The sequence below is a fragment of the Danio rerio genome, chromosome 4 (genome assembly GCF_052040795.2).
Source record: "Danio rerio strain M-AB ecotype USA chromosome 4, GRCz13ab, whole genome shotgun sequence".
Lineage (NCBI taxonomy): Eukaryota > Metazoa > Chordata > Actinopteri > Cypriniformes > Danionidae > Danio > Danio rerio.
Genome location: NC_141024.2, coordinates 12,953,518 through 12,968,361, shown reverse-complemented (window position 1 = coordinate 12,968,361; position 14,844 = coordinate 12,953,518). Strand labels below are relative to the sequence as shown.

The 14,844-nt window shown below is 30.9% G+C and overlaps 1 protein-coding gene across 49 annotated transcripts in view; it reads left to right on the top strand.

The window, feature by feature from the left end:
* Positions 1-14,844, top strand: part of arhgef39 (Rho guanine nucleotide exchange factor 39) — a 247,881-nt gene that overhangs the window by 198,650 nt on the left and 34,387 nt on the right. For 13 of the 49 annotated variants that reach the window (XR_015481962.2, XR_015481959.2, XR_015942058.1 and 10 more), the window contains 3 exons: positions 2,171-2,297; positions 3,519-3,628; positions 5,640-5,717. Coding sequence is in view for 24 of the 49 variants with exons in the window: in XM_088649782.1 (XP_088505908.1) it covers positions 2,171-2,297; positions 3,519-3,628; positions 5,640-5,682 (280 nt within the window). In the remaining 25 variants the exon portion in view is untranslated. 49 annotated transcript variants of the gene reach the window in all.

Here is a 14,844-nt window from a genome sequence, read left to right as displayed (position 1 = left end):
ACGAAAAAGAAAGTGTTGTTTTAGGTATGACCGCAGTTTGCGACTATGTCGCCAGGTAGCACAAAGAGACGGGATGCGAACGGACAGAAATAGACTATACATTAGCTGTAAATACTCTGCTACGTGTAAATAAAGATAAACTAAACAAAGAAACAAGGCATTATAAGTCCTTCAGTAATCGTTAAAAAGACAACTAGGCTACATTATTCAAAGGAATAAAGAATAACAAATAGGGGTGAAGTGCTTTAGTCCGCTATATGCTTCAGCACCAAAACACCAGTAGCCGGATTGAAACACACCATTTACCCACATCACATAAATGGTTAACTATGTGTAACAAATAAAACATAATTCCATTTTTTATAATAATAATTGTATTTATTATGACATTTTTCTTTTTAATAGGTTTAAGTAAAGACTGAAATGAAAAAGAAATGCTAATCAGGAGCAATGTGCTCACACTGACAGGTCAGATCTGCTTCTTTCTCTCTTTCAAGTTCAAAGCAAATTTGAATGGCAAAGGATTTTAGATATGTATATAAAATAGCCTATGTAATATATTAACATCAACAAAATAATAAAATAAATAACAAATGAGAAATAAATTACAGAAAAGTTGATTTAAAACAGACATTATCTCTAAAGGTTATCATAACTGCAAGATTAAACTGAGTAGATTTTTTTAAATAAGGCAAATGCGTTGATTAACTACTAATGGTGTATATATTTTGCTGCCTGTTTAGTTTTCATTTTGTAATTTCAGAGTAGGCTGTATAGCCAAAGTTTTTCTAAGTCGTTTAGATTACAGAATATATTATTTAGCCTACGTTTTCTCTCGGTATCGCGGCTGTGCGTGCGTATTTAGAAAATACCTTTTTTTCGTTATGATTGATGGATTGTATTAATTTTTGTTGATATTTGCCTGGATTTAATTATTTCATGATTATTGTTTTCATTTTATTTATTTAAATTTTAGTCATTCAAAAGCTTGTCTGTAAATATTATATTTGATTGATTTGAATTTGCTGATTAAGAAAAAAAAATCTAATTTATTCAGAGTCTCTAGAGTAAGGCGGTATACAAGGCCAAAAACAGAACAAAAAAACTATTTTTATTGCAGTTTAGTGTCTATCAATTTTATTTTTGACTCTTGAAAGTTTAAATCTGTTTGAGTTGTGATACTACATCGATTAGAGAACTGAGTAACTGAGGAAATCGAATCAAACGTAAAAGCATTTGACTGCTTTAAATCATGTAACTCCTACTTAATTTACTCATATTCGACACAAGCCATGTCACCGATCCCCATCACGTGACTTCCAATTGCCTTTCTGATTCTGTTTTCGTTCCCCTCCATGATTATCTGTAACGCAAATATAATCGTTTCCTTTCACAAAACGCTATCAGATTCCAGCTATCGATACGGCAGTATGTTATTGTTATTGCTTGTGGTTGAGTAATACAATCCTTGAGCTTATTTTCAGCTGTTGCATACCAGTAATGTTAATGCCACTGATTATCGACTCGCAGCAAGACCACAAACATAAAGTATCCTGGCCCCTAAAACCATCTGAAAGTTAAGATCGCATCATTTCATTGGCAGTAATCGCAGAAATCAACATTGCTTGTTCATAAAAATAAGTCAGAGTTTGATGCATCTTCTTTAGGGGTGGTTTTAATTGTAATAGTGTGGGAGACTATTGATTATTGATAAAATATGAGTATATCAGTTGGCCGATCGATGGTTTTGGATGACATGAGGTGAAGGAGGCTGGAGCCGTATGACAAAACTGAGCGTCTCTCATCCTCACATAGACTCATTCCCGTACATAGCAAAGAATTCCCTTACATGACATTGTTCATTCATTCAATCTATCCATGAGCAAATATTATCTATCTACTGCATTGAATTTAACTATAACATGTCTACATTTTATTCTCATTCTCTTGCTTTTGGTTTTGTTTTTCTTATTCTGTTTTTCACATACTTTACTAAGTTTTTCCAATGATAAAAATTAATATTTAAAATTATATAAATGGAAGCGGCATTTATGTAAAGAATATGCATGTGAAAATTTAGCCAGCCTCATTGTGTATTTTAAAGGGAGAAGGGATATAGATGATGTTTGCTGGTTGAGTTGATGACAGGCGCTCTGCTTTTGTCTTTCAGGCAGTTGAAGTCCAGGAATACAGTGGTTCACAGGAGAGATGAGCTGTGCAGGACACCCATCAGATCAGACGCAGATGACCAGAGCTCAACAGAGAGCCAGAACACACGAGGAACTAAAAGAGCCATGGTCAGCTCTTTCACAATTAACGTCTGAACTCATAAAGTGTCATATTAGTAACTATGTTAGTGTGTCCTAAAGTTTGAGACTTTTATTTGTTTATTTATTTAGCTAATGTAGTTTAATACCCCTGATGAAGAATTGAATATGTGGAAGGAGAGTTGAGCGAGTGAGGGAGCTTTTATACGATTTTGATTTCAAAATATAGAACTAGTTTTCAGATTTCCTTACTGTTTCATAAACTAAATTATAGACAAAAAATGCTTGAGGAAAGAAGGAAAAATAAATGTTTAGGTTAAAAAAATAGGAAACAATAAGTTGTATAATTGTTGAATTAATAATAATAATAACAAATTAAATTGTTATTGTTGTTAATTCTATATAATTCAATTATTATTGTTATTATTAATATTGTTTATATCATTATTATCACTGTTATAAATAATTTCTTTGGCATAATCAAATAAGCAAATGTATTAAATGCTTTCCTAAAATAATTTCTCAATTATTATTTTGAATGATTTTCACATTTTTTTTTTCAAAAGATTTTATTTGTTTAAATTGTATATTCATTTTTATTTTAATTGCTATTCACCCTAGTAGTCAGACTTTTTCCCAACACATTTAAATTAGTGTTAATTAAAAATGGAAATAAATCTATTTAAGGTGATCACATCCTTTGTGATTAATGATCTTTTAATCTATTCTGTTTATAATTTGAAATGAAAAGGCATTAATATTCTTGCACTAGAAAAAGTATCAATAATAACAGTAAATTATAATAAACCAATAAATAATTAGAACCAATGGACTAGAATAAGAATCAAAGAGTCAACAACAGTTTTTTTTAAAACAGAAATGGTATAATAATAATAATAATTATTATAACAACAACAACATTAATAATAATTCTAATTCACTTCTAATAAGCAAACATTTGAAAGTTAGTAATATCAATATAAAAATATTATTATTATTATTTTAGTTGTACTTAGCCATTTACCCTACAGTTCATATATTCATATATAGTGTCCTTATTTTAATGTTAAAATATGTATTCTTTCTGTGCCCTTGATCAAATAAACAAACTGTCAAATCTGTTTCTTATATTTCTGTAAACATTTCAAATGATGCTGTTTGGATAATTCCTTATTCTTTGCACTTTAGTTAGTTTGACTTCATACCTGCATCAGACTGAGTGAAAGATGGGAGTTATTTTTCCTCCTGCAGATGTTGGATGATGAAGTGAGGGAGGAGAGCAGCAGATCACTGTCTTCAACAGAGGAGAGCAGCCGCAGCGCCACCAAGAGGAGAAAACCTGATCAAACTCCTGCTGACGGGTACATTTACTGCATCATTTCACATTATAACCAGCATCGTCCTGTCCTACATCTGTCACCTTCAAGACATTTCATTTTGTGTCAACACACTAGCGGACAAAAGTTTGGGATCAGTAAGGTTTTTTAAATGTTCTGCTCAACAAAGCTCCATTCATTTGATTACAAATACGGTAAAAACTCAAATTATTCAATATTGTTAGTTTCAGATAACTGGTTTTCCTTCCCATTTTTTTTTATTCAGTTCAGTTCATCTTTATTTCTATAGCACTTTTACAATGTAGATTGTGCCAAAGCAGCTTATTTCTTTTTAAATCGTAGTTTATTTATGCATCATTACTCTAGTCTTCAGTGTGACATGATTCTTCAGAAACGGTCTAATATTGCTGATAAAAAAAACAAACTCTTTCTTACTTTTTGATTTTAAAAACTTTGATGGTCTTTCTGAAATTTCTAAAGATTAGGCATAATAAAAAAAATTCCTCAAACCATACAATGTTTTGAAGGTTTTTTGAAGAGTGATCTTCTTGTATTTTGCTTTGGACTTTTTTTAATCATTTTTTCAAATAATTATTATTATTATGATTTGTTCTGTATTTATAATTCTTATTTGTTAATCAAGGTTTGTTGCTTATATATTTTTGTTGCTATTATTTGGACTTTTGGAATGGATTTTTCTTACTATTGTTAGTTGGCATTTTGTATGTCTTTTAAAGCATAATAAAACAAACTATTTGATCAATTATTATCAGGACTATATATTAATAAAAATTCTTATAAATATCAATTCTTCATTTATTAATTTTCTTTTCGGCTTAGTCCCTTTATTAATCCGGGGTCGCCATAACGGAATGAACTGCCAACTTATCCAGTCCATGTTTTAAGCAGTGGATGCCCTTCCTGCTGCAACCCAACTCTGGGAAACACCCATACGCACTCATTCACACTCATACACTAATTTAGCCTACCCAATTTTCCATGTACCGCATGTCTTTGGACTGTAGGAGAAACTGGAGCACCCGGAGGAAACCCAAGCAAACGAGGGGAGAACATGCAAACTCCACATACAGAAACAGAAACGCTAACTGCCCCAGCTGAGACTCGAACCAGTGACCTTCTTGCTGTAAGGCGACAGCACTACCTACTGCGCCACCGCATCGCCCATATCAATTCTTATGAATATTATTTTTACTTCATAGTTTTGTTTAAACTGATGTATTTTCGGTCATAGGATTTATTTGAAATCAGTTTCTTTAGTTTACATTATAAATATGTTTATATAGTTTCTTTATTACAATTTTTTTAATATTATTTTTGTTTCATTTAAAAATTAATGGCATTTTTGAAACGAACTCTATTACAGTTTTGACAAATATAGGAAGCAGGCCAACAGTTTTCAACACTGATAATAATAATAATAATAATAAATGCATCTCAGATAGCAGATCATCATACAGTATTACAATGATTTCTGAAGGATCGTGTGACTCTTAAGACTGAAGTAGTGATGCTGAAAATTCAGCTGTAAATCCCAGGAGCAAATTAACATTTTAAACTTCATTCAATTTAAAAAAACTCAAATTATTTTAAGTTTCAATAATACAAAATTTTACAGTTTTTACTGTATTTTTTATCAAATAAATGCAACCTTGGTGAACAGAACAAGACGTTTAAAAAATTTATCCCAAAATGAATGAAGGTATTGTATGAAGACTAAAATGAGAATATATAATAATAATAATAATAATAATAATAATAATAATAATAATAATAGAGCTATGCATCAAGGGATTTGCTGTCAGTGTTTAGGCCCTCAATAGTGAGTAATAAACCAAACTGAACTGAGCTGAACTGAACTTAAACTCTAAATACTGAACTACACTGTTTCAATTTACTATGATCTTTTATGTGAAGCTGCTTTGATACAATCTACATTGTAAAAGCGCTATACAAATAAAAGTGAATTAAATTAAATTGAATTGAATTAATAATAAAACTAATAATGTTGTTTCAGCAGATCGCAGGAGTCATCAGGATCGAGCTGTGTGATACTGTGAAGAGCTGAAGATCTGCTGAAGACGGAGGATTGAAGGTGATTTAGGCTGAATGTAAAGCAATGCACATCTACCTACACACTGCTGAGTTGTGCTCTGTATGCCAAAAAAAAAAGATTCCACAATGCAGGGTTATTGCTTTTAAGCATATTTACTGTTGACGTTTTAAAAACCTGTATACTGAGATGTCTTTATTTTAAGCGTAGTCTGATGCACAATAGCAAAAACCTAACAAAAATGCATCATGTAGGCTATAGTAACTGAATGTGTATCCAGTCACTACTCTTGCATATTTTTATGAGTATATTTTATGCCATTAATGTTTAATATCCCATTTTTAATATGAAATAATGTGGTGCAATAAGACTATTTGATATGCATGTGATTTTAATCGCTTACACACTGGAGAAAAAGGGAGAAGCTGCTTTTAAGCGGTGTGTGTTGAATATCGCATTAATTTTGATCATACTCTAATGCAAAACGTATACATTTGCTTGTGTTGGCTTGTCTTAATCAAGCATTTACTGTCGGATCTGTTTAATTTCTTACTGAACTCTGTTACACTGGTCATTATTATATTTTGCTTGTGAATGAACAATAAAAGCTCAGTGATTTGCTCTACGTGTTGACAAGCGATTTACTGAACCAAAAACTGCAGCAATTTTAGCTGGCCAGCACTGCCCTCTACTGGAGAACTGCTGATTCCAGCATGCATTTAACCCTTTGAGAGGAATTCAATTCATTTCATCTTTATTTCAATAGTACTTTTACAATGTAGATTGTGTCAAAGCAGTTTAACAGAGACATTCTTGTGAATTGAAATTGAAACTGTGTCAGTCCAGTTTTCAGTGTTGAAGTTCAGTTTAGTTCAGTTCATTGTGGTTTAATTTTCACTGCTGAAAGTCCAAACACTGAAGAGCAAATCCATCGATGCACAGCTCTACAAGTCACAGCAAACCATCATTGCCATCATTGACGTTTTGTCCATAGTTTGTCATTAAAACAAAAGACTCAAAATTTGCTTCAGATGGTGTCAGGGACACAAGTTAATCAACAACGCTGGTTAAAAAACCTAAAAGGTTAATTGTTTATTCATGCTAATTTGAGTTCAAACCTATTCAAGTGTAACATTAAAAGAGGGTTATTAGTGTGTCTTATACTTAATATCCTTATGCTATATTATATGCTATGAATTATATACTTCTTTTGATATGCTTACATTTTAATCAGTTTATTTTTATTAATTTTTATCATTATTTATATGCTTTTTTAGTTGATGTGTTTTTTTTTTTTTCATTTATTTGCTTTTATCTTTATTTATATAGATATATTTTTACTATAGTTAATATTGCTGTTCTGTGTTTTTTTTAGTTGCAGTTTTTAGTTGCTATATTTAGATTTGGTTTGATTTGCTTTGTTATCATTTACTTTTTTGTTTTTGTTTTTTGCTTTGCTCTGCATTTGCTTTATTTATTTATTTCCTTCTTTTCCTTCCTTTTCTTTTCCTTTTAGGCTTTTTTTTATTGTTTGCTTTTATTTGCTAATGCTTTGTTTAGATGCTTGCCTTTTTGCTGTATTTTTATTGTTTGTTTTTGCTTTGATTTACTTTGCTTGTGATTTGCTGTGATATGATTTGCTTCGTTTTTCTTTTGAGGACAACTTTGTTGTTGTTGTTCTGCTTTGCTTTTAATTTGCTTTGCTACAGTTCACCGATTTGCTTTGTTTGCTTTTTACTCTCTCTTTTGTTTTGCTTTGTTTTGTTTTTGTTGCGGTCTGCTTTAAATAAATAAATGAGTAAATAAATCCTTAAATTCATGCATAAATAAAACAATAAATAAATAAATATGCAAATAAATAAATGTATATAATAAAATATCAAACAATATTGCATAAATAAATATATAAATAATTAATTAATAATAATAGGTAATGATAATTAAGTGCGGGCAGGTCAATAATGAAATAAATTACACGGATGTTGGGAGAATAAGAACATGCTGAACTGAAAGTTTATTTTCTCCCCCTTTTCAAACTTTTATTTATTCCTAAATGAAGTTGCATCAAGTGTCTATCAATCATCAGAAGCCAGTCAAAAAAATCGAATGCAATATTTTTCTAGCGATCAACCAATGATGGCATATTGACCACCTTCTGATGATTAAAAGACACCCTTTTTTAGTATGTTTATTAGTATGTTGAGCTGAGGAAAAGTACTTTTTTATTTATTTATTCATTCATTTATTTACATATTTATTTATTATTTTATTTATGGATTTATTTACTTTTTTATTTATATATTTGCGTATTTGTTTATTGTTTTTCTATATTGCATGTTGCTTCTCACCTTTCCTTGTTTTTGTTTTTGCTCAGTTTTCATAATGAAATGAATGTTCAGATGGCCACATGATGGCAGCAGACTTCTTTTGTCTTTTTATAAACTAGGCCACCGAATGCGGATGATAAATGAGAAGTACTGTGACCCTTTCTGTGTTCAGGCTCCTATGATATTACTCGTATTGGAAAACAAATTCATCTATTATTGTTTTCTCCCTCATTTTAGCCTTAATCATCACTGCACACCGAACAGGTTGCGAGTTGGAGTCCATTTACGGTTTGGAAACAGACATTTGGATCACTCAGTCGAGGCTGATGCAACAACATCTAATTTCTGAAACTGCCAGCAATTACCCGCTTGCATGCTTGGCTCCGTTTTAGCAATTTGCACCTCATCTTTTCACGTTTGCTCAATGCTGATGCCAGACTCTCGGCTGATTGTTCTCTCTCTCTCCTGCCTTACATTGTGTTGGATTCAAATACCATTCATGGTCAGTGCGTTTCTGAGGGGCTCCAACAGAATGTGGCAGATTGCAAAACAGATTGAGACCACAGTTATAATCTGGAAATTCATAATCTTATTTAAATCTGATCTAATATAATAATTTGTTTATTAAATAAAAGTTAAATGCGAATTAAACTTTTTAAATATTGATAAATGCATAAAAATATTTTAAATGCTTCAAATTTCAGATATTTTTAAAAAGAAATCTGTGCTGATTTCTTGGTAATTAATTAAATGAGAAAAATTTGTGAAGTACTTTTTAAAGTTATTGAGGAAATCACTCTTTTCTCAAGTTATAGTATATATATATTAATTGTTTAAATTATTATTATTTTTTTAAATAAAACTATTAGCCCTTCTGTGAAGTTTCCATTCGTTTTAAAATATTTCCCAAGTGATATTTAACAGAACAAGGACATCTTGCCCAGTTGTTCCTTTTATATTATTCATTATATTTTCTGCATAAAGTCTCATTTATTTCAGTTTGACTGGAATTAAAAAAGAAGTCAAAACTGCTAAGGTTAATATTATTAGCCCTGTTAAGATACGTTTTTTTTCAATAGGGACGTCATTAGACAACAGTGGTTTGTTCTGTAGTTAAATTAAATGAACTTGAATAGTTAGACAAATAAATATAGTTAAATCTTTAAATTGCACTTTATAAGCTGAATAGTTTATGCAAAATAACTAGTTAAATGTTGAGTACTGTCACTATTGGAAAGATCAAAATAATTTTAACTATTTTTTCAAAATGTTTTGAAACTCATATGAATTGGGGAAATACAAAAAATAATAATCGCAGCAGGGCTAATAATTTTGTTTTTTACAGTATATACTGAAACTACTAATTGTTGCTTTGTAATGTAACTTTGTGGTAGATATTTAATCTTTCAATCTAGGTATCCATATACAGTATACGCTATCGGTCAAAAGTTTGGGGTCAGTTATTTATTTATTTTATTATTAATTTCATATAATAATTTAAATAAAGTTATTCTATTCATCAAGATGGCATTTTTTAAATGTAAAAAAATGTTAAATTGTTAAATACATATTTAATAAATATTTATTTATTACTAATTGTTTGTAGTTTCAAATGAAATTATTACTTCAGTCATTATTGCTTTTATTACTATTACCATTATAATGATAATGATACTAATAATAATAAATAATAATAATATTGATAAAATATAATGATTATTAATATTATAGGGATTTCTAAAGGATATGGAATGTAATGAAGCTGAAAATTCATCATTAAAATCACTGGAATAAATTAGATTATAATCTACTTTTGAACAGTTATTTTATAGTGCAACATTTTACAATTTTGCAATTTGTACTGTATTTTTGATTAAATAAATGCAGCCTTGGTGAGCTGCAGAAGCTTATTTTAAAACATTTAAAAATCCTACTGACCCCAAACTTTTGATCGGTTGTGTGTACAGTTTAAATACAATCCATATTTGCTGTCTCTCCACTAGAGTTCACAGATTTTGACTTGCTGTAGTTTGTCTGAGATGTTATCAGTTATGCTTCTATTCTTTCCTGCATTTTTTAGAAGGATATTTTTGTGAGTGACAATACATTGATGATGATGAATTGTTTATGGTCACAGCAAAAACATTTCCAGAAAAAACACCATGTATTACATTTCCCAAGCAAAACAGAAGCAGTACAAAATAATGCAATATTATTTTTTGGTTCCCTGGCTTACTTTTTAACTCCTGGGCTGTAAATCAGTTTTTGGCGTTCTCATGCTGGACGCCTGACTTGGTTAATTGCTTCCTAACTGCAGTTGAAAGGAGACAAGGAGGATTATGAGGCCAGTGGGTGCTCGCTGTCCTCAATTACTATCAGTAACACAATTTGGAGTTTGTCACTGCATGTCTGTGCCTGCTCAGATTATAGATGCACTTTTCAAAATATCTAAAAAAAGTAAACTACATGTGATTTACAAGTTCATGTACACTCAGAGAATTACCTTTGCTGTTAGATCAAGCTACTTATTTGAATTAAGCTGAAACAACACTATTCTTGAGGTTTTTTTGGGGGGGCAACTTAATCGTTTAATGTCCAATCCACTTAAATTCACTGTAATTGTATAATTGTAACTGTAGTTTATTGATTAAAAGAATATAACGCATAAAAGAATTAAGTTCCCAAAAAAATCTCAAGAATTGTGTTGTTTCAACTCCTTTTAAATAAGTCGTTTGAACTTTTCTTTTCTTTTTTTTTCTTTTTTTTTTGAGTGTAATAAGTTAACTTAATTCCTTCATCAAATCGATTGGAACGAGCATGTTTTATGACCACATATAAATACATATAGAAACTAATAATATATTTGAACATATGTGCATACTTAGCAAACATTTTTTTTGTTTGAACAAAAACACAAAAACAACGCTTTTTGATTTAGTGGCTAATTCATATGAATTCGTAAGATCTAATTCGTATATTTAGTGCGATTTGCTAATCACCCAATGACAGTTGGGTTTAGGTGTAGGTTTAGAACTCGTCTGAACTCGTCTGAATTTGTATGAATTAACCACTAAACTGACAAAATGTAAAATAGGTTTCCTCGTGAGATCAGGCTGGTTTGAATGACATCTAATAGATGTCTAAAAGATGTCTTTGCTAAAACAAGGCTAGATTTGAGCTGTTAATGAAAATCTAACAGCCCAAAACTAAATTATAGTCATTACTTAGCCAGAAATGATGTGAATTCTGTCTAATCTATGTATTTTGATAGTCTAGTTTTGGGCTGTTTTTAGACATCTAGTAGGTTTTCAATAGACAGCCCAAATTTAGCCTCGGTTTACATATAAACATCTATGTGAGATTGCATGTCAATTATTTAATTTGCATATATTATCAGATTTCTATTTGGGTTAGTTCTTATGTATTAAATTTAGAGTTTAATTAACTAATAAAATGCTACGTCGATGCCAGTGGTGTAGTGGTTAGTGCATCGTCACATGCACTCTGGGGTTCACGGTGACCCGAGTTCGATTCCGCCTCGCGGTCCTATGCCGATCCTTCCCCTCTCTCTCCTCCCTATACTTTCCTGTCAATTCTCACTACTGTCCTATCTAATAAAGGTAAAAACCCCGTAAAAATAATGATTTAAAAAAAACTGATACAATACTCAACAAGTTTTTGGAAACATTGATGTAAATGTTATCAAAATTAATTTCTATAGCCAGGTGTCCTGCAATAGTAGCACGACTTACCCGAACATTTCAAATGGGATGCATATTGTGTTTTTTAATCTTCACAAATGGCTATTTTCTATTAATCTTTGGCATTCATTTGTTGGTAAATAACAAACAGACGTCTGTTTACTATATCTTAACACTCAAATGTGTCATAAACTACATTTTAAGGTAACACGTTCTCACAATTCATGCTATAATTCTCTCATTACCCATCAAGATATTAACTGTTCATTAGTGGTTATATAGTATGATCTTATCCTGCTTCCCTAATCCTACCCAAAACCTAAAGCTAACTTCTACATTACTGACTATTAACAAACAGCTGATTAGTAGATTGTTAAGCTAGTAGTGTTAGTTAAAGGTTAATACTGTGAATCATGACCTAAACTAAAGTGTTACCCATTTTAATGTTATGTTTTAAATCAGATCAGTGAGAAAACATCCCCTTTTTAAAGAACTCTGAAAATCTATTAGTTGTTATTTACTTTAGTGTTAATTGTTTTGAAAAGCAGGCCGGGTCATCTTAGTTCAGGCGTGTAATTTTACTGGCCTGATGTGAACCATGTTTTTAATGGAGAACGAGGTCTGTCTGTCTGTCTGTTTCTGAAACAAATGTGACAAAGTGTTCCACAATTTGAGTGATTCTTATAATAAAGATCTTGTTTTAGCTTGTGATGTTGCTCTGGCTCATGTACACTGCACTTAAGCAAATTTAAGCATAAATGTTTAAAACCCGAGCACTCCAGAGTTTCCATGAAGCCATTGAGAAATGCAGGAAGACAAATGTGTTTGGAAAAGTTTCAGCGGCTGAGAATCTGTTCAAAATATTTACTTGGTGTGTAACTTTACAAATTAGAGCTTAAAAACACTTCCACTTGAAATCTGTTTTGCCTTTTACTGTTGTTCTTTTATTCTATTCTGTTTTTGCATAGTTTGTTTGCGTTATTTGTTTTGCAATGTCAGTTTCATTTCAGTTTTTACTTTCTTTTCTTTTGTTCTTTTTGTGTTTTTATATTGTTTTTTTCACTCTGTTTTTGTTTATTTCTAAGTTGTTGTGCTGTATTTGGTTTTGGTAATAATATTGCACAAAAAAATCTAAAAAATTTTTTACTTGTGTGTATCTTGCTTTACAAATTAGAGCTTATTTAAAATGCATTTTCACTTGAAATGTTTATTTATTTATTCTATTCTGTTTTTGCTTAGTTTGTTTTGTTTTTGTTTATGTGCTTGATTTGCTTTGCAGTGTTTTTCCAATTTTTTTAATTTCTTTTGTTCTGTTTTTGTTTTATATTGTATTGTTCTACTCTGTGTTTGTTTATTTCTGAGTTGTGTTATGTTTTGTTTTGGTTAGTACTCCTCGAACTCTGCCGGAAGTTTAATTTTTATAGCTCTCTGAGGAACAGCAGCTAATCAAAATCTGGACCACATTCACATGGGAGGCTATGGGATAAGAAAAAACAACACAAGAAGGTGGGACAAAGGAAAAGAAGAAAAAAAACACATGCAATGCTAAACAAAGATAAATAAATAAACGTTAGTCGTAACATTGCACAAGAACACCTTAAAAAATCAATTACATTTGACTTTTTAATGCATTTTTTTATTTAATGCACAAAATTTGTTTACTTTGTTTTTCTACAAGTTATGGCTTCATTTAAATGCACTTCCACTTGAAATGTGTTTTGTATTTGTGCTTTTTGTTATGATTTAATGTGCTTGGTTCATTTTTGTGTTCTTTTGCCCTGTTTCTTTCTGAATATTCTTTTAGTTCTGAGTTTCTGTCTTATATTTAGTTTTATTGCAATATTGCACAAAATATAATAAACGTTTGCCTTGTGTGTGTGTAACTTAACAAATTAGAGCTTTATCTAAATACACTTCTACTTGAAATTAGTTTTTATTTTATGCTGCTCTGTTTTTATTTAGTTCTGTGTTTTTGTGCTTTGTTTGTTTTGATTTGCTTTGATTTTTTTTTATTCTACTCTGTTTTGTTTAGTTATCCGTTTAGTTTGGTGGGATTTTGTTGTTACACATTTACCTTTTTGGCTCACAATATCGCACAAAATATCCACAGAATGTTTCCTTTGCACGTACACTCACAAATTCAGTCTGTATTTACACGTGCCTCCACTTGAAAGCTGCCTTCAATCTTGCCACCGGTGAATCATTTGTCCTGTTCATACTGTTTGTACACTGCATGACCACCCGATAGAAGTTATTTGGTTTTAATTTACGATGTACCTTAAATCAACACCATCTGAAAGGGCGGCTGAATGATTTGCGGTTTCATTATGGTGTACATCTTTTTTCGAGTGCTGCCATTGGCCTCTTGTTTCTGTTTTGGAAATGGTGCATTAACGGACTAAAACTCGAGGCCTTGGCAGAACAACGTGCGCTGTTGACCCTGACAATCCCTCTGCTTTTGGAGCATTTCATGCGCGAGGACTGATGCATTAAACACTGACGTTCTTACCATTCTTTTCCTGTGAAATGTGTCTGAGGAGCCCGCTGGTGATTTTAAGACTATTTAGTATCGTCTTTGGGAGATATTTGGCTTTTCAGACCGATCTTGCATTACAGTGTTGGAGAAACACTTGAAGAAACAAGTGACAGACTTTCTGGCGCTGTTTACCTGTTGCGTACAAGGAAAGTCGTATTTGTCTTGACGTCAAAGCCATATGTTTTATCTGTTCGAAAACAGTCTTTATTTTGTTCATGCTGTTTTTATTAATCCAGTTTGTATTGTAAGTGTTATTATTGCTTTGCCGGTTTTGATTAGCCTTGCTTTGCTTTTGTTTGTTTTTGTTTTCTGTTTATTTTGTTTTTGTTCTGTTTTCGTTTGAATTAATCGATTTTGTTTAGTTTTTTATTGTTTTGTTTTAACACTTTATTTTATTTTGTTTTGTTCTGGTTTAATTTCTTACATTCCTTTATTTTTATGTGTTTTCCTGTTTTGTTTGCTTGGATTTGATTTTCTTTGTATGTTTTTTAACATTTGATTTTTGTTTAGTTATGTATTTTGTTTGCATTGAATTGGGATGTTTTGTTAGTTTATATTTAGTTTTTTTTTTTCTTTTTTTCTCTTTTATTTCCTTTTGTTTTTAT